Here is a 19,205-nt window from a genome sequence, read left to right on the forward strand (position 1 = left end):
ACAGATGTGTAGGAACATGCTTTATGAAGCAGGAAGTGTTATGCAAATATTCAGTGGAACTAGCATTATTTTTTCAACTCCACAGATTCTTCGGCCCAAAAATTCCTATCACCTGCCTTCTAGCTACCATCTCCTTGCTCTTCCTGGTATCTTTCTTTCTTGGTATTGTTCCCTTTATTTTCATACAATCCTGGTGAGACCTACGCATTCCCTAACACAAATTCTCATTCTATTGGCCATCCTCACCCCCTAAATAGCTTCCCCTGCTAGGACCTTTGACAGACACTTTCATCCCAAACACTCACTCTTCTCCCTCAGGTTCACGGAAGCCTGCTTTAACTGCAGTAGCTTAATTTCCTTGTGGCCCCCGCAGATCACAGGGAGAGCTTGAATAAAATTCGTTTTCCTGTGAAATACACTGTTCCTAATTCTTATTCCCTAAGGGCTGGGTATTAACAGTAAGTCTTAGGGGCAGAAGTGCAGAAACAATACAGGTCAAACCTTCCTGCTAAAGCAGATGAAATCATTTCGCACTGGTACAGATCAGTAAGGGAACTGGATGACTGTTCACACGAAAACCTTTGGCATTTGATTATATACTCATTATCTTATATGTTAATATTTTACAGAGAGCAAATGAATTCTTTCACTAGATATTTCTCCTTGGCGAAGACCAGAACTTCAGTAACTTGTAAATCCTTTGTTGAGGAGCGCTACTTTGTTTCACTCTTTCTTGTTCGAGAAAGAGTTGATCTCCTGAACTCATTCTTCTAATATACTTTTGCCCAACATTAATCATTTGAGGGATAGAAAGTTTTGACATGCATAAAATGCACAGTGGGTGAAGTAAAAACAAACTGTATCCTTCCTCTTCTTTGAAGTCAAGAACACATTTCAGTTTTGAAAGTTTGTTATGATCACAAGGAGAGGAGGAGACAAATTCTCAGGAAAAAAACGTGTAAAACTTGAAATTGGGTTAAAAAAATACTACTGAGTGTCTGGTGGATACACCTTTCTGGACAATTTACACCTTCTATTTGTCCTTGAGTTATTTTTTTTTAAGTTTTTATTTATTTATTTTGAGAGAGAGGCAGAGACAGAGAGGGAGACAGACAATCCCAAGCAGGCTCCACACCGTCATTGTGGACCCCAATACAGGGCTCGAACTTGCAGAACCGTGAGATCGTGACCTGAGCTGAAACTGAGTTGGATGTTTAACCAACTGAGCCACGCGGGTGCCCCTGTCTTTGAGTTATTTTGCAAATCTGTAAGTAGTAGACAACTGACATAATGTAAATTATTTTTGTCCACTTGATTTTCTATGGACTGATTACTATTTTGATTCCTATATATGCATGGTTCCTTGAAGTCTCCTTTGAACTGTTTTGAACATTTTACTACTAGTTCCCTCATTAATTAATGAGATAATAAAATCTTTAATGGCATTTATTTTTAATTTGTATGAGAGTCATGACTTTACCTTGTTTTTTCAAAAAGTATCTTTTAAAGGGAAAGGCTGTACATTAATTAAGGAAGGTAAGTCCTTAGAGACCCAAGAAATGAGAATGTTTGTCTTGGTTTTTAAATAAAAGTCAAAGGTATGACGGGTTCTTCAAAACACCTTACATTTAATAACTCATTTAATCTCAACAACTCTGAGAGGTACCATAAGTATTCCCATTTTACAGATTACAAGAGAATAACAAAGGGGAAGTAATTTGTCTGTATTTAAACAGTTAGCAAGAGGCAAAACCAAAAGGATTTGGGCTCCAGAATCCATGTGATGAACCATCATACAATAGTGCCTGCCATACAAGGTGTTCTTGACAAAAGAAGACAGTAGTAAACATTCGTGGATAATATTTAAACCAGGGGTTCTCAGACATAGCACAACTGACATCTGGGGTTGAATACGTCTGTTTTGAGGTGCTATCCTATGTATAATAGAATGTTTATCAGCACCCCAACTTCTGTCTACTCAATGCTGGTAGAACCCCCCCATACATACCCCGCCTCAACCATGACAACAAAAATGTCTCCAGACATTTCCAAATGTTTCCTTGGAAGCAAAATTGTCCTTGGATGAGAACCACTCATCCAAACTGATCACTAAAACAAACTAACGAAATTAAATCTTTGACATATTAATACATAAGTCATTGTAAGAAGAGAGAGAATTCTTCAAAATCTATGAAAACAGCAAACTCATCAACAAGTTGATTTACGAGTAGAAGACATATTTAGCGGTGATTACCTTATGGCTGTCTGTACCTCAACAGCAGGAAGGGTGTGATTTTTCAAAGGATCTGTAACCACAAACCAGAATGACACTCGCTGGGTTACATTGCAAACTAGGACGTGGGAAATTCTGCAGATGATGGGGGAAAAAAATACATTGTAAGTAAATAATATCTAATTACATTAGAACATCCACTCTGGTGTTATAACTGTCTGAAAACGTGTCTTAGCTATGAATGAAGTCATTTCTACCATTATGAAGAAATGTCTTATTAAGAAAAAACTAGCATAGAAAATTTCCTTTGTTTGAAAAGCACATATTTAGGGATCATCCGTTAAATAAGGATCTACCAAAATGAAAAAACAAGAAAAATTACACAGTAGAGCATTAAGGATCTTATTCTCACATCACCCACTAGCTGACAGCACGCGGGCTTCAACACTGGCCTCTTTTCTGAGCCACAGGAGCCTTTTGTACTTCCTCATCAAGCTCTTTTTAGTGTCTTCCTCATTCAGCCGTCTACAGCTTGGGTCCAGACAAATCAGGTGCCACTCTTCATCCAATACTTGCTTCCTCTGTTGCCCACTTTTCCCTCCCTCTCCTACTCCAGTACTGGAGCCAACTCAATAAAAGACTTCTAAACTGAAGTGCTATAATCAATTTACCAGCAGCCTTTGAACACTGTTTCTGTGTTTCCAGAACCGTAAATTGGAAATGTGCCTCATTCTACTCTGTAAACACAGATTACCAATAGAAACGATACGAAAGAAATGGCCTAAGTGTTCAGAATGGAGACGACCTATATAGGAATGTATGAAGGGCATAAAGGTTGAAAATCATAGGAGAGTCCACATAAATAAACACTGTCAGTGCTAAAACGCTAAAACATAAATCCTGAATGGCTTTCACCATTTTCAGATTGCAGAGGTGACTGACATCAGGTACTATTCTAGAAGAATGAAAGACATATCCGCTTTACTAATAAGTTGACTTCATTTTCCTTAAAAGAGCGAATGTTCTTTAAGGTGTATTATGTTCATTTTCACAATAAAGACAGGGCCATTGTGTCGATTTTCTATAATTTTCGGGACCTGATAGAAACTGTTCCATTTTCTCCCTTGCAATGTCACATACAGAAGCCAAGCCCTCCTGGCCCCTCTGCTGGAGCCAAGCGCCTGGGACCAGTGCTGGGAAGTGGGAGGTTCTCCCCCCAACCCCGCCCTCAGCAGCAGGGAACGCCCCACACAGTTGCCACATCCATGGGGCGCTGGCCCCACACGGGCACGACCCCGTGCCCAGAGGGCCCCCACGAGTGACCCCACGCGCTGTCCTTGTGCCTGATGCCAATGATCCTCCTAGCTCTGCATGCTTCACAACTACAGACTTTGGGAACCTACAGAAGCCGAATTTCCACCTCAGAGGTCCCGACCCCGCTGCACTGAGATCATGGGCAGCTGCCTGGGCACAGCCATGGCCACACTGCCATGCCTGGCCCAGAAGCGAGGTTCCCCCTGGCCCAGGCCCACCCGCTGCCGCCCGGGCCCAGATGGGACCCGTAGCCTCTCCTGGGTCTGCAGCCAGCCCACCCCCACTGTGCCACCCTGCTGGGACCATGCCAGAATCTGGAGGATGATGGTCCCCAAGGCCTGGAGAAGCTTTCACCGCAAGCCACCCCTCCAGATATTCATGGGGTTGGATTTTTCTAGTGATCACAAGAGTCTGATGAAATGGCTGGGGAATGCCCAGAACCCCACACACAGTTGGAGCCTGGTGACCATCGAACTCACTCCTGTGGAGCACAGAGGGAGATTCTACAGATGTCCGCCTATCCAGGAGCCCCTGGGGCCCTATGTCAAGGAGGCCCCACCGAGGGCTCCTAGCCAATGCAAGAAAGCAAAAAAAAGAATCGGAGCACCTGTCTGCTTTGAACCTTCCAGGCCAAGGTAGAGAGACAGAGACCGGGGGCCAGGCCATCCTCCTTCAGGCCTGTATGGAGAGACAGAGTGGTCCCTTCCTTTGTGCCCGGGCCTGGGCCTCCGTTGTGAGGCCTCTGCTCCTGGTGCAGCAGGGCCCCAGAGGACACCGAACCGGGCCTACCTGCCTCAAGGACCCAGCACCGTGGCCTGGGCTGCCTAACAGATCAGTACTCCCCAGGGCCTGGGCCTCCTGCGGCCTGATGTCTCCCCCGTATCCTGAGTCAGAGCCCTGCCACCTCCACCTCCGGAGACTCAAACCCACAGTTGTTTCACTCTGCCCTACCCCCACATGGGTCCCTGACACCCCCAGTCAGCCCTCTCCCCCGCAGCTGGCGGCTCCACCAAGCCCCCAGACCCACTCCCTTGACCCTGCAGAGCCCACACTGAAGAAGCTCTCCAGCTACCCAAACCTCTGCCTTCCTTGTGCCCACCCAGTCCTCCCACCTGTTCCCACAATCATCGGGAAGGCATGCTTCTCCCCTACTTCCCCACTTTGTGAAGTGAAAATGGCGTTCTTGTTTTAGATAAAAATAATAGACAACTTTATGATCACAGAGAATGTCACTGTCTTTCTTTCAGATGTACATATGTTAGGATTGCGTCTACACTGTGAATTCACCTTGGCCCTGTAACATCTGGGACCAGATAATTCTTTGTGGTTTGTTGGGTGCTACTGTCCTCTCCATTATAGGGTTTGAGCAGAATCCCTGGCCTCTGTCCCCGAGGGGCCAGCAGCATACACACATTGTGAAAATAAAAAACTGTCTCCAATCATTGCCAAATATTCCGGGGCGGGGCAGGCGCTGGGGGGAATCACTCAAAAACAAAGACAAAACCACTGGCAGTGAATCTCTGAGGGACAGTGACCTCTACTGGCAGAAACAGCCAGGTTGGTCTCCCAATATGTGCTATGTTAAAACACAGCAAAGACAGAGACAACAGACTGAAGTGGTACATGCTTGGAACAGACGTCCCCCAATTTCGTAGCATGCTGTGGTGTGAATGATTCAAAGACTGGGCCCGTGAATCATCAGAAAATGCAAATTAAAAAAAATAAGCTACTCATTTAAGTGCCTCAGGTTGGCAAAAATGAAAATGCTAAATAATACGAAATGCCGGTAAAGACGCAGAGAATCGGCATCCGAGGCAGTGCTGAGGGTGTGAACGCGTCCAGCCAGTCTGCGGTGGCACTTGAGAGTGTGTCCTGGAGCATAGTGTGCCTCCCAGAAACTCTTTTGCACACAACACACACACACACACACACACACACACACAGATTGGCGAGGATGTTCTCCCCAGCACTCTTTGTCAGAGCAGACAACTGGATAACCTAAATGCCCACCAGTAGGGGATGATAAAGTAAATGCACTACATTCTGCCAAGGGAAGACTGTTCCACGAACTCAAGGAAAGAAACAACCCAAGGATTCTCCACTCCTGGACTACCAGGCCACATAATTCTGTGCAGGGCAGGGTGTTTAGCAGCACACCCAGCCCCGATCGCCCACAGATCAACAGGCCCGCCTCCGCCTCCGGTGGTGACAATCAAAATCGCCTCCAGGCATTGCCAAATATCCCCCGAGGGACAAAAATCACCCCCAGTTGGAAATCACTGAACTAGAGCTACATGTCTTACAACACGTTGCATTGCAGAAATACACTGGTGAATGAAAAGATGGGGAGTGGGATATTCTGTGTAGCACATGCCATTGATATAATTTAAACAAATGCAAAGGAATATTGCTGGAAACATAGGGGAGGCCAAAAAGCGGATAAGAGGTCACCTGGACACTTTGCCTACATTTTTCTTTCCATCTAAAGCCTCTTTAATTACTGTTCAAACACGAATTTCATGGCATTCCCCCTTCAGAGAGTCAGAGAATGCGCTGTAAACAAGGCAAAGTCCCTTCTCCTGTGCTACCTAAATGGGGTCAGTACCCTACCCACATAGGAAGCACTTATAAAAATCCTCCAAAGTGTCACGGTCTTGAAAAGCAAGGCTGACCAAGGTCATGAAAACCAAAGGAAGATACAGAAACTGTCTTCATCACTACAGTGGTCACTACAGAGGCACAGATCCTGGAACATAAGAAGGACATTAGTCGAAAAGGGAAGAGGGTCTGAAAAGTTCCATACTTTAGTGACATTGAACCAATGATAGTTTCTTAATTTTGATATATCTATCACAGTTATTTAACATGATAGTATCAGGGAAACGGGGGAAGAGTCTAGAGCAGAGTTTCTCAAAGTCGGAACTATTAACATTTTAGGCTGGATGAGTCTTGCTTATGGGAGGCTGTGTGTTCTGGAGGATGTATAGCACATCCTCAGCCTCTACACGTTCAAGGCCAGTGTTGCTTGTGGGAGGCTGTCTATTCTTCTGGAGGACGTATGGCACATCCTTGGCCTCTACATGTTCGAGGCCAGTAGCATATCCAGTTGTGAAAAGCAAAATACCTCCAGGCACTTCTAAATATCCTTGGGCACAGTGGAGGGATGAAATCCCCCCAGGTTGAGGACCACTGATACATAGGATCTGTCTAGATTTTCTCTGCAAGTCTTTTGTAAATACATATATTTTTTCTATTTACGTACACAAATACAGGAACAAAGCCGTTATTTTAAAGTTGCCAGGGCACAGTAAGATGATCTATAAGAATAAGACAAGGCAGTGGATCAATAATAGTTTTTACTATTTTCATTGATGAAGAGATAATAGATGCAAATGTACTTTGAAAATGAAAAGAGTCACATTCAAATGCAAGACACTGGCATCCATCGGCGTAAGGGTGGTCTTAATTATGTAAAATGTCTGGGCGTGACTTCCGTTACGTGTTCACACGTATCAAGGATTTATCGGGGAGCCTCCAAGTGTGCTGGAGTCCTAAGAAGCACCGTTTCCATCACTTGTCCAATTTGGGTGTGAGCGCAAAGGGGAATCATTTTGGCTGCTGAGGGTCCTCAACTAAAGAACACTAAGTATCCCACCCACATGGTGGTTCCTCCAGTAAAAGAAGTCTGGCGTTTTTAGCAAGCAAGAGTGACCCTGTGCTCAACAGATACCAACCACAGAAATATAATTGCTGAGAAGCGTTGATATTTTTGTTCAGATCCAGGCACTGAAGCGGGGAATAATGAGTAAGGGCACGCCCTAAAGTAGCAAGGTTGTGGGCAAAGGCCAGGGAAAAGCACGCCCTGCTTCTGGAGAAGGCTGTAGAAGAAGGCAGAGAAACACCCGTGGGCTGGGGTGGCCTCCTTATTTGGATGATGCTTGCAGAAATGAACTGTGATGTCTTGGTTCCCCCAAGAGTAAGAAAGTGAGGCCCAAGAAGAGAAAACCCAGGCAGTGCACAGCTACTGCCACTGTGGCCATTGACACCATGGCCATCAGGGGAGTCTCCACGAGGATGGAAGAAGAGCAGAAATGGGTGGCTGAGCAGTGGCTTCCTGTGTCCACTGTACCCTAAGAGACAGGCCTGTGGCTTAGGCCTGGATGGTAAGCATGGTTCGCTCACTCACAAATGTGTACCGAAAACAGGCGTACATTAGCCAATATGGTCAGGGATGGTGAGGAAAAGAGTTCCTGCTGCAAGGGCTCTTAGATTCCATGACCCTTCTCATAAGTGCCAGGTGCAGGAGTTTAGTGGTGAGACCCTTGAACACCAAGGTCACGGTGTCTTGAACCAGTGAGAAGATTAAAAACCAAAGTAGAGGCCAATACTTCCCGAGATGTCTGAGTTGACTCCGAAGATTCCATACCCCACGTAAGAATGGACCCAGGACGGCCGGGAGGGCAAAGGGCTTCTAGATTTCATGTGGTTTGTCCACAGTCTGTGTCAGGAGGTTCTCTAATCCCTGTCCTGATATGAACTTCATTGTGTCCAGGCAAAGAACACCCTCTTTAATTTTATCAGCTGTGGGGTCACCTGGGACACTATCCAAAATACTCAGTTTGTCTGCAGCACAAACCTTCTCTGGGCCCTGGGACAGGAGGGCAAGGCCCAAGTCTGTGCTGCGCTGCGAGCCCCTGTGTTCCTGCGGTGTGGCCCGAGTAGGCACTCAGTGAATGAGTGAGAAATGGGTGGATGAATTAATGGAATGGAGAAATGAACTCCATTGTTTCTATGATATTCTGAGAGACAAACTGGGAAAGTAAATTGGGCCAAGACCAAATGGAAAGGGGGGAATGAAAGGAGGGAGGTTACTTCCCCAAAACTTTGTTTACACAACCACAGATACTCAGACGACACAATAGTAGCCGAGCTCTCTCGCATAAGAAGACTCCTGATACACGGTGTAGATAGGGGTAGCGGAGAGGAAGTGTAACTGTGAGGGAAGCTGGTAGTAAAATGGAAGTAACATGAAGACTGGTCCTACAGACTTTAGTAGTAATGTCCTTAGCGACCAAAGGATACAAATTCCTCCCATTCTGGCTTATGTACCACTGGTGTGGCTCTCCCTGGCCTTTCTCCAAATGTGACCACATGGAACGTCCTCGAAGATTTACACAAAATGAAACCCTAATCAAACAACAAGCACCTAGTGAGCTAAGCACGTCTTTGTAAAGTTTATTTTGATGTATGAAGTAAACTGAAATGCCTACGTCTTAAGAGTTCTCGTCACAGGAAACAAATGCTGAAACTATGTATAATGATGGATGTTAACCAGATTTCTGGTGGCGATCGTTTTGCGACATACACAAATATTGCATCGTTATGTTGTCTGCCAATAACTAATCCAATGTGGTAGGTCCATTACACTTCAATTTAAAAACTAATTACTAAACCCAAATGCCAGGAGCACAACTAAAGGGAAATGCTACACTTTTGAAATTGTAAATATAGATGGGTTTGCCGGAATTATTGGAATTTGCTTCAATAATCACTTTGCCCAACTCTCTTATGAAGTAATAACATTTACATATACCCTAATGGCTTCTCAAGCAAATCCTGAAAAGGTAAAAATGTGCACTCCCTTTCCTCAAGTGTGGAAAGCCTTGGTTTTATACTAATCCTCTACGGTTTGGCTCCACTGCCATTTCTCCTCAATGGCGCCGGACAGGGCCACCTGCATCCAAGGGGTGGTAAGAATCAGGCCTCTTGTTTCTGGAAACCAAAGGCCTAAATAGGAGCTGGGCTGCTGTTTTATAAGCACAAGACCATTAATCCCCTTACCGTGGACACAACAGCACGTTGTTCCTTTTGAGATCACAAGACTTGTCCTTGAATAACTAGGCAGAGGGAGAAATTCATTCCATGCCCTCCACCGTGAAAATCGGAAAGAAAACGGCATGCCTGAGGTAGACTTCTCCCTCTGTTGCTCAAAATGATACATTATCCTAAAAGCCAATAAATATTTAAGCAAACTGGGCAGGTAAATGTCCCAGCTGACTTGGGAATTAGACTAGAGTTTAACCTTAGATTAGATTTCTCCAGAAAATGCCTTCAAACATTTAAGTTTTTCTGTGAAACTATTTTAGTAAATCTGGCCTAAGCCTTACTGTAATCACTTGAAAACATCTAGCTGCCATCCTCTTCAAATTCACAAGAAATCTTCACACGGTCTGATCTAATGAACCCAGAACTTTCTATCTTTGAAATTTCTCCATACATCTTCTATTCTGCCTTGAAGAAAATCCAGGAAGTAGCAAGAAAAGCAAGATGTCAAGATTTAAGTAATGACTTTGAAGGAACTGTCTTGTTTTGGTCACATTCAGTCCACCTGCCTACCACTTCTCCCACGCCCTGCTTCCTCAATGTGGGCGCTATGCTGCGTGGGACCTGGTTTTATCCATCAACTTAATGTCAGGGCCGAGCACCCAGTAGACTTGAGTAGAGCTTCCTCAACTCTACGGATTCCAGCACAGCCATGCAGTCCACAGGCTGGCCTCAGTAGACCTCGGGGCAGAAACAGGTCTCTGTTTCTCACCCCTCGGCCTTTCCCTGCCCTGTCAGCTCTGCCTCCTTCTTCCTTGACGGCATCTGAAGCAAATGGTGTAGCTTTCCAGTCACTTCTCCTTATTAAAAAGATCAGGGGAGGTGAATCAAAACTCGGATCAAAACGGTCTTCCTGCCTGACACACAGCTTCTCTCCGTCCAGCAGTGCTGACCTGAGTGGAGTGCACCACTGATGTAGTCTCTGTGCACACTTACCTCCCCACCCCACCCCCCGCACGTGTCCCTTCCGCCCCCCACCTGCTTCATCCCGCTCATTTAGGGATGGAAAGGGAGACGGGAGAGGGCTGCGGGCACGAGGGACGGAAACAGCAGAGTTCTCTGTCCTTAGGGCTCTCTATGGGTCCCTCTGGCTGTTCACCGTTCGGGGTCCTCCGTTGAGGTGGCTTCCTCGCGTTCTCCATTCAGAGCGCCTTGTGGGGCCCCTGGGGAGCCGTCCGGGGACCTGTCTGGAGACCTTTGCACCGCATCTTCCCCTGACGCGGGCGACGCACTCTGATCAACTTCCTCCATCCCCCCCTCTGCTCGGCCTCCAGTGGTGCACTGCCAGCCTTGACCCCCTGCCTCCTCCTGCCCTGAGGTTGGTTCTCAGCCCCAAAGCCAGGGACTCCATCCAGCTCCCTCCCGCAGCCTCTGCTTGCTCCCGGGAATCCATTCAAGGGCAGACCCCTTGCAGAGCCGTCCTCTCCCACCCAATGACAGGAGCTCCAGCCCGCCTTCCACCTTGAGACTTCTCCAGCTACAAGGCAGGCCTCAGTGACTGGCTTCACCATCATGCACGTGGGGGAGCATCTGACAGGAAATCATATGCCAGTCTCTCCTCTACAGACAGCTCCACTCTCGGTGAGCAATTCTCTACCTGACTCGAGGCAGACAGGGACACGAGCAAGGGTGACACTCAAAGCACATACTCGCTAGTGTGGCATGGGCACCACCTCATCTGAATGGGTCCAGTTGTCAGCACCCCACGTGGCTGCATGGTGTGTACGTGCTGGAACTCACTCCTGCCTGTTCCTGTCCTATGCGGGAGGGAGTGGAAATGTCACAGCCTCTCTGCAGGCCCGCACCCCCTGCCTCTCTGACCCTCTAGCCTTCTCTCCCACTGCCTGCTGGGGTTGGGTGAGGGTGACTGGACCCGTTCAGTGTCCTACCAGTCCTGTGTGAACGCCGCCAGGACCTCTCTCTAGGAAAAACCTCCTCTTGCATAGTCAGTCAAGGTCATACTGGGTCAAGGATATATCAATCGTAGGTTTCCAAATATGCAAAAGCATCCTCAGGACATACTGAGCTCTGTGTCACAGGAGGCGGTCAAGCTTGATACAAGAGATATCGTAGCCAGGACCGGATAACAGGTGGAATGAAAATGAGGGTATCCATTATTCTGATTATTATTTGATTATCTTTAGTGAGCTACTTTGTACATTTTCAATTCTGTACATCTCAGTATCTTCAAGTTTTCTGCAATATTCATAAAATAAGCAACGAGGAAAAATAAGTAAAGAAATAGTGAATGTCGCAGATCCGGATCCCTGAAGCCATCCCGGAAATGGGTATTTGCCGCTGGAGGGGTTTGCTAGGGCGGCTGTAACAAATACTATAGACTGTGTGGCTTAAGCCACAGAAATGTATTTTCTTACAATTCTGGACGCTAGAAGTCTCAGATCAGGGTGTGGTCAGGGTTGATTTCTTCTGGGGCTTCTTTCTTTGGCTTGTGGATGGCTGCCCTCTCCCGTCTTACCTGGGCTTTCCTCTGTGCACACCTGTGTCCTAATCTCTTCTTCTTATAAGGACACCATTCGTAGTGGATTAAAGCCCACCTACAGGACCTCATCTTACATTAATTACCTCTCTAAGGACCCTATCTCCAAATACAATCACATTCTGAGCTATGAGGGGTTAGGACTTGAACGCATGAATTTTTTTTGGGGGGGGGGACACAATTCATCCCATAGCAGCTCCCCTGCAGAATTTATTTTGTCCCTCGCTGGCACCAAAAGGCCTCTCTAAGGCAGAAGAATTAAAACCTGACCCGGTAGCCAGGCTACTGGTGTCTTCCATCCAGCCACCACACTCGCGGGAGGCAGCCTCTCTGCAAAGTTGTTTTCAATCCCGTCTTGCATTTTGTGCTGCCCTTTCCCACAGCGGCAGCCCGTTCACGTAAGGATGCAGCCTTCTTTACGGCAGTGCGTGTAGAATGGGGCTCAGCTACTGAATTGCATCTTAAACACCTCCTGGTTCATTAAGCAGCCCTCATCACTCAGCCTCCCGACAGCAGTACTGCTGGCACTCACACTGCCTGTGCTTCTACAGGAAAAAATTTGTTGACCCCTGATAAAGTTTTGCACTTTTTCACTTGTTTAAAGGACACTGGCAACAAAGGCTTCCGTATATCTCGTGCACCCAATTCCAAGTGAAACATGTTTGCAAGTCAACAAGATCAGATATTCACAGACGTATACAATGCCCTAAGTTCATAAAGAAAAATTCAAAAGTGAATTCCTCAAAATTCATCTAAAATGTTACATGTTTAAATTAACTTTTCCAAACGATCGGAAACATCTGGTTTAATGTAGTCATTTACAACGTTTAACATAGGCACCCAGAGGAAGTAACAATACCATGAACACAACAATGTGTAAAACTTGCTGAACAAGAAAAGGAAAGGATAAAGAGACTATTTGCAGGGGTTGGAGGTTGCACTGTAAGATGATCGGGGGAGGGGGGGTTTCTTATATTTTTCCTTTTCAAATTTCTGCAAAGCAATCACCTCATTTTTTTGAAAAAGGTTATGATAAACAACTGTGGAAAGAGTGCTGCAGCTTAAAAGGCAGATGATAAACACAAAAATATGTTTTTCTGCAACTCTATAAAATAGGAGTAGAGTTCACTTTGGACACAATTTTCTTTTCCCCTACACCTCCTTTTTCTAATTTTTTGAATCATGTGAATATATTACCTATTTTTAAATATTTATGTGTACGTGTGTACACACAAATACACATATCATATGTTTACTTTGCTCCCTCAAATTCTATTCTTCTGTTTCCTTCTTCATAGTCACAGTCCATGCATCATATATTATGGGTTTCAGGTATGCCAATTAATAGTGATCCTGTTTGTCAGGTTCTGAATCGTTACAGAATTTAGACAAAAGAATAAAGCAGCTAGGAGACCAAAATGAAAGGCCAGGTTGGAGGACACAGCTTTAATCAGCAGGAAAATTTTCTTCCTAATTAAAAAAAATCCTGAGGGGCGCCTGGGTGGCGCAGTCGGTTAAGCGTCCGACTTCAGCCAGGTCACGATCTCGCGGTCCGTGAGTTCGAGCCCCGCGTCAGGCTCTGGGCTGATGGCTCGGAGCCTGGAGCCTGTTTCCGATTCTGTGTCTCCCTCTCTCTCTGCCCCTTCCCTGCTCATGCTCTGTCTCTCTCTGTCTCAAAAATAAATAAAAACATTTAAAAAAAAATCCTGAATGGAGATAAATTCATCTACAGTGTCCCATGTACACCCATCGCACATACAGGAGTAATATGCAAGATATTTAACACCCTATATGATATGGCACCTACCAACAGCAACAGTCCTCATCTGTAAACAGCACATACACCTGTAAGGCTATACAGAACATACAGGTATATGTGCCTGCCCATGCAGGGCCTAATTCTGGACTCAGTGTAGGGAGTAGCACAGAAAACCACCTGCTGTCTAAGGGCAAGCCAGGTCCTAAAGAGAAGGGAGCCACAGACAGCTTCTCTTTCCAGCTCACCGATTGGGTCAGCCTTTTCTCCTCTTGAGGGGAAGAAGGAGAGAGGGAGTAGACAGAAACCAGGAGTGTTACCAGCATCACAAATAGACATGAAAGGAAACATCACAAATACAGAAGAATAGAAAAAATGTAAAACTGTTAACACTTGTACTAAAGCTTCTAAGAAAATAACCAAGGTGCTATGACAGATATCAACAGTGGAATGAACCTATACATATTTATTTCCAAAATGAGTGCTAAGGACTTATTTGTTCCCCTTCCCCAAAATTCCTATGTTGAAGCCTGAACCCACCCCCCCCATGTGACTGTATTTGGAGATGGGGCCAGTGAGGAGATAATTACAGTTAAATATGGTCATAAGGGTGCAACCTTGATAGAAGTAGTGTCCTCATTAGAAGAGAAACCTGAGAACTCACTCTCCGCCCCCTTCCAATGCCCCCTCAACAGAGGTCACATGAGAACAAAGTTCTAGTGGCATCTGTAAGGCAAGAGAAGAGGACTTGGAATGAGATCTATCTTGCCAGCACCTTGATCTTGGCCTTGCAGCCTCCAGAACTGTCTGGCATTTAAGCCACCACTGGGTGTGGTATTTTGTTATGGCAGCCCTAGCAAACTAATACGATGAGAGTAGAGTTTTTTTTTCTTTCTTCCTTCCTTCCTTTCTATCTATCTATCTATCTATCCATCCATCTACAAGAGAAATTATATGTATACAATAGGAATGTATAAAAAGCTTATGACATATGACTACCTCTAGAAGTTTTTATCATCATAGCACCTATTGAACAAAGAGCATCGTTGGAACATGATATAAACTGTAAGGTGAGCTAGATTACAAAAGTTTTTTTAATGTTAAAGTAGAGATCCTTTTCAAAAATGAAGTTAACTAATTACTTTCAAGATAGAATTTGGAATTAATGCATGCCTCAAATACTACTGCAAATAACTAATTAAGATTTTTTACTGTGTACTTACTCTGTCGTTTCTCTGTTGGGAACTTTCCTCATGGAGAAAGCCACCATTGCTTTGAAGAGATATTCCTCATTTGTATCCCAGGCATACTAAGAGAGAAGTAAAACAGAAAATGTAAAAAGGCATAGGATGAAAAATGGTCCGTTGCAATTTAATTGTGGCCACCGTGGTATTAATCAGTGCCTGCCTCTCTCTCTCTCCCCCGCCCCCACCTTACTCATACACTAAAGACTGGAGACCCAGATAAATCATATCACAATAATGTTCAGGATAGGCTTTCTTGGACATTCTATCATTCCAAGTGTGGTGTATTTTCCATCACATCATCTTCTTCACAATCTGCAGTATTAGTAACCCGTCAACAAATAGTCCATTTGGACATCCCATCCTGGACATTTACAGGACATATACATCATTCCTCCCTTTCTCTCTTCCCTCATAAACTGACTACTTCTCTTAGCTTCCTTTCCTTTACTAACATTGGTACAATTTTTCTTTCCATTTTCTTAGCTGGAAACTTGAGTGTGTGCGCATATAACTGATTGAACTGTGCCCCCGCAAAATGTATATGTTGAAGTCCTAACCCCCAGTACCTCAGAATGTAACCATATTTGGAGACAGTGTCTTTAGAGATGACTAAGTTTAAATGAGGCCATTAGGGTAGACCCTAATCTAGTATGACTGGTGTCCTGGCAAGAACAGGAAATTTGGACACAGCCACATACAGAGGGAAGACAGCAATCTATAAGCCAAAGGCAGAGGCCTAGAACAGATCCTTCTCTCATAGCCCTCAGAAGGAACCAACCCTGCTGAGACCCTGATCTTGGACTTCTAGCCTCCAGTACGAAGAGAAAATAATTTTCTGTTGCTTAAGCCACCCAGTTCATGGCACTTTGTTAGAGCAGCCCTAGTGAACCGATGTGGCTAACCACATATTTGCGGTGAGTAATCAAGTACGAATGGAGAAAGTCACAAAACAGGGTTTGTTGGTTTAACTCTAAGTTCATGATGTCCTACTCCCAAATTGCCTGGGAATCCCTTAGGTTTCTCCATCAGTTTTCTCTCCAGCTTTGCGCAGTGGCAGTATCGTAGCCAATGAGGTTTATCCGAGGCGCGATTATTGCTGATTGAAAACTTTTCCCAGTTTCTCTCTCTCTCGTGGTTCACAGTGACTATCTTGGACCTCTTTCGGCTCCCCTTGCACCAAACTCAGTGCTTTCCCTCACACCTCACACTCACACAGATGTTCTTATCTCCTAATTTACAGATATATACTCAAGTCATCAATTTAAACTCCCCCGTTTTTCTGACACCAAATAAAAAACTCCTGCTATAGACATACATGCTATCCACCTCCTCCCCCGAAAGGCCGGATGCGGTGTTTCTCCTCCCATCAGTGGCCATTGCATCCACTTCTACTAGGAACACTTCCCTCTGCCCTTCTCAGGATCTGAAAGATAACCGTTTCCCCTCTCCTCTGTCCACTGGACTCTGACTTTTAGCAATGCTCAAGCCTCCCCATTACAACACCAGAACCAAATTACTTTACTCAATCGTTCTTCCTCACCTACTGGTGTCTCTCTCCTGCCCTTCACAGCCAACACTCTCAAAGGAGTCGTCATACTCACGTCTTTACGTGCTCACCGTCCACTTATTCTCAACTCCCTCCATCAGCTGCTTTCCAGTTGCACCACTCCACAAAAAGGCTCTCTAAAGTTACCAGTGGCCTCCACATGACGCAGCATGATGAGCGGCCTTCAGCCTCAGCTTGCTCAGCCTGTCAACAGCATCTGACACTCCTGAACACTTCCTTCAACTTGAAGCACTCTCTTCCCTTTTGCAATGCTCATTCTGCTTTTCCTCCTGCCCCTCTGCCCCTTTGGCGGGTTCACCATTTTCTACAAAGGCTCCAAGTTTTAGAGAACCTCAAAGCTCTATGCTGGACCTTCTCCTCTTGTCATTCTGTACTTTCTCCCTCAGACTGTCATCTAGTCCAGGCTTCCACTCTCACCGAAATGCAAATGGCCCAGGAATGTAGATCTCAAGCCCACTCTGTCCTTGCCTATTCATCAATAATACCTCAAACTCAACAAGTTCAAAATTAAAGCTATGATTTTCTTGTCTGCACCTGGTTTCCTGACTCATAGGTGGGTCATCATCTACTCAGTTGCATAATTAGAGACTAAAGCTTCATCCTTGACTCCTTCTCCATTCCTCTTTTCTACTCTCATCCCCTCCACTCTGCCTTCCACACTGTGGCCGCTGTCTTCCAAACACTAATTCTACCAAAACATCTCTTCCATAAAACCCTCACCTGCTTTAAAGATAATAGCGAAGTTTCCTAACGCAGTGCACACATTCTTCAGCCTGATCTCTCCTTCTTGCCCAAGCCCATCACACGCCATGCTCTACTCCACTGCTACAGCTGCCGATGCCCCAGCCTTCCTTCCATCCCCCACTCTCACCAAGTTCCTTCCTGTAATAAGCCTTTGCGCGTGCTGTTCCTTCTGCCCTTTTTCCTTTTATTCTCTGGCTCACCTGCACTCATGCTTTAGACCTCACAGCAAGTGCCGAGCACTAACGCCCCTGACAAGGCCAAAGCCCCCATGTGCTTCTCCTCCCTGCAATACTTGTCAAGCCTACACATTTCCATTTCATTTACTGAATGTTTGATGGACAACCAATCCTCCCAACGGCGTAAGTGCCACGAGGGCAGAGACAGGTCTGATTTATCTGCCATTGTGTCCCCAGCATTCAGCATGGCGCCTGCCTCAGAGGACCCTGGGATAAGCAACCGACAATCTACTCTCTGCGGTAGAGAGAGTCAATTTTACAGTCAGACTGCCTGGGTTCAAATCTCACCTCTGTCACTTGCTGACTTGAGATCTTGGGCACGTCGCTTCATTTTTTACACCTCGGCTTTCTCATTCACCCAGTGACAACGGGAATGCCCGTACTACCTTTCTCAGAGGGTTGTTGTGAGCACTACGTGAACTGATGTGAGTCAAGTGCTCAGAAGGGCCCCCGCTGGAAACTAAACTAAATCCTCAATAAATGCTGCCTGTTACAATGACCATTTCTCACTGGGTGAATAAAATAATATATTGGTGAACTGGCCTGCAAACAGAATACGTACCTCTAAGTACCTGTAGCATTCTTTGATTGCTTCTACCCTGACACATCTTAATATCGCCTTCTATTGGGGAAAATTTTCACAGACCACACGGGGATACTAAAACTAGAATTACACGAATCATCTTATTAATTCGACAGGCTTTATTGCACTTACAGCTACCTGAGCCCAATGAGTATTTTTTAACTTCAATTTCATAAGCACATATTTCATAGTGTTACTTTGATATTTGAGAGGAACTGAAGAAACTGCACGTTAGAATTAGAAAATTTTTGGGCTATGAAACGTCTTATATGGGTGGAACCATGCCATCTTTCCAATGACTAGAAAACTGAGGCTCAGAAAATTCACATGACCATAATGGTGAGGAGCAGAGCCCAAACCAGACCTGAGGGCCTGACTGGGACCCCTTTGCTCCACAGCTTGATTAAAATGTTCAAAACATAAATAAATAAATAAATAAATAAATAAATAAAAATAAAATGTTCAAGTTTGCACAGTTGTTTTGTGTAATACAAAACCTCACAGATTTTCTAGCAGATTTCTAGCACTGCAGATTCAATACCTTAGGCAAAATCATTTTTTAATAATTTCTATTTTACTATTTTTTTTTACTTTAACACAGTATCAGATTTGAGGTCTTTCAAATTAATCTATATAACAAGTTTAACATAACTATACAGAGAGGCTCATTACAAGAGAAAGTAGTGTTATTAGCAAACAAAATGAAAAATGAACACACAGTTTGTCCACTTACTGCGTTATCTCCCAGAGCTGTTCTGATACTAAGTCTTACTTTAAAAGCATTTTCTCCATCTGCCAAAAAGAAAAAAAAAGAGCAGCATTTGATGATAAAAATCTGCCAAAACAGAAGACCAAACGTTTAACCAACTCAAATCAACACAATGCTGAACTTCAGCGAAATCGCCCCAAATACTCCTGAGAGTTTAACTACAATCACCTTACAGGGTTTAAAATTTTCTTTCAGACTCATAAAACCGTCATAGTCTCAACTTTCAGGCCACAACACGTCTGCAGATTTAGAAAAATAAAGAGGTCTTTATTGTCAATCATTTAGAAAACTGTTAATCTATTTTTAAGTTTCAAGGCTACATACCTGGTTGACAGAGTTCAGCATGAATAGCAGTCACCAGAAAAAAGAGCAGGCA

The 19,205-nt window shown here is 44.8% G+C and overlaps 1 protein-coding gene and 1 pseudogene across 1 annotated transcript in view; one reads left to right on the forward strand and one right to left on the reverse strand.

Annotated features, from left to right (window-relative positions):
• The window catches only part of CLTRN (collectrin, amino acid transport regulator), a 29,426-nt gene extending 12,901 nt beyond the window's left edge, over positions 1-16,525 (reverse strand). Inside the window, exons 1-3 of the mRNA XM_049644885.1 lie at positions 16,448-16,525; positions 14,907-14,992; positions 2,255-2,368 (exon numbers count right to left, since the gene is read on the reverse strand). Coding sequence (XP_049500842.1) covers positions 2,255-2,368; positions 14,907-14,992; positions 16,448-16,525 — 278 coding nt within the window. The remainder of the gene's footprint in view (positions 1-2,254; positions 2,369-14,906; positions 14,993-16,447) is intronic.
• Positions 15,970-16,053, forward strand: LOC125932501 (uncharacterized; annotated as a pseudogene).
• Positions 16,526-19,205: the final 2,680 nt, after the last annotated feature.

Source organism: Panthera uncia, chromosome X (genome assembly GCF_023721935.1).
Source record: "Panthera uncia isolate 11264 chromosome X, Puncia_PCG_1.0, whole genome shotgun sequence".
NCBI classification, from domain to species: Eukaryota; Metazoa; Chordata; class Mammalia; order Carnivora; family Felidae; genus Panthera; species Panthera uncia.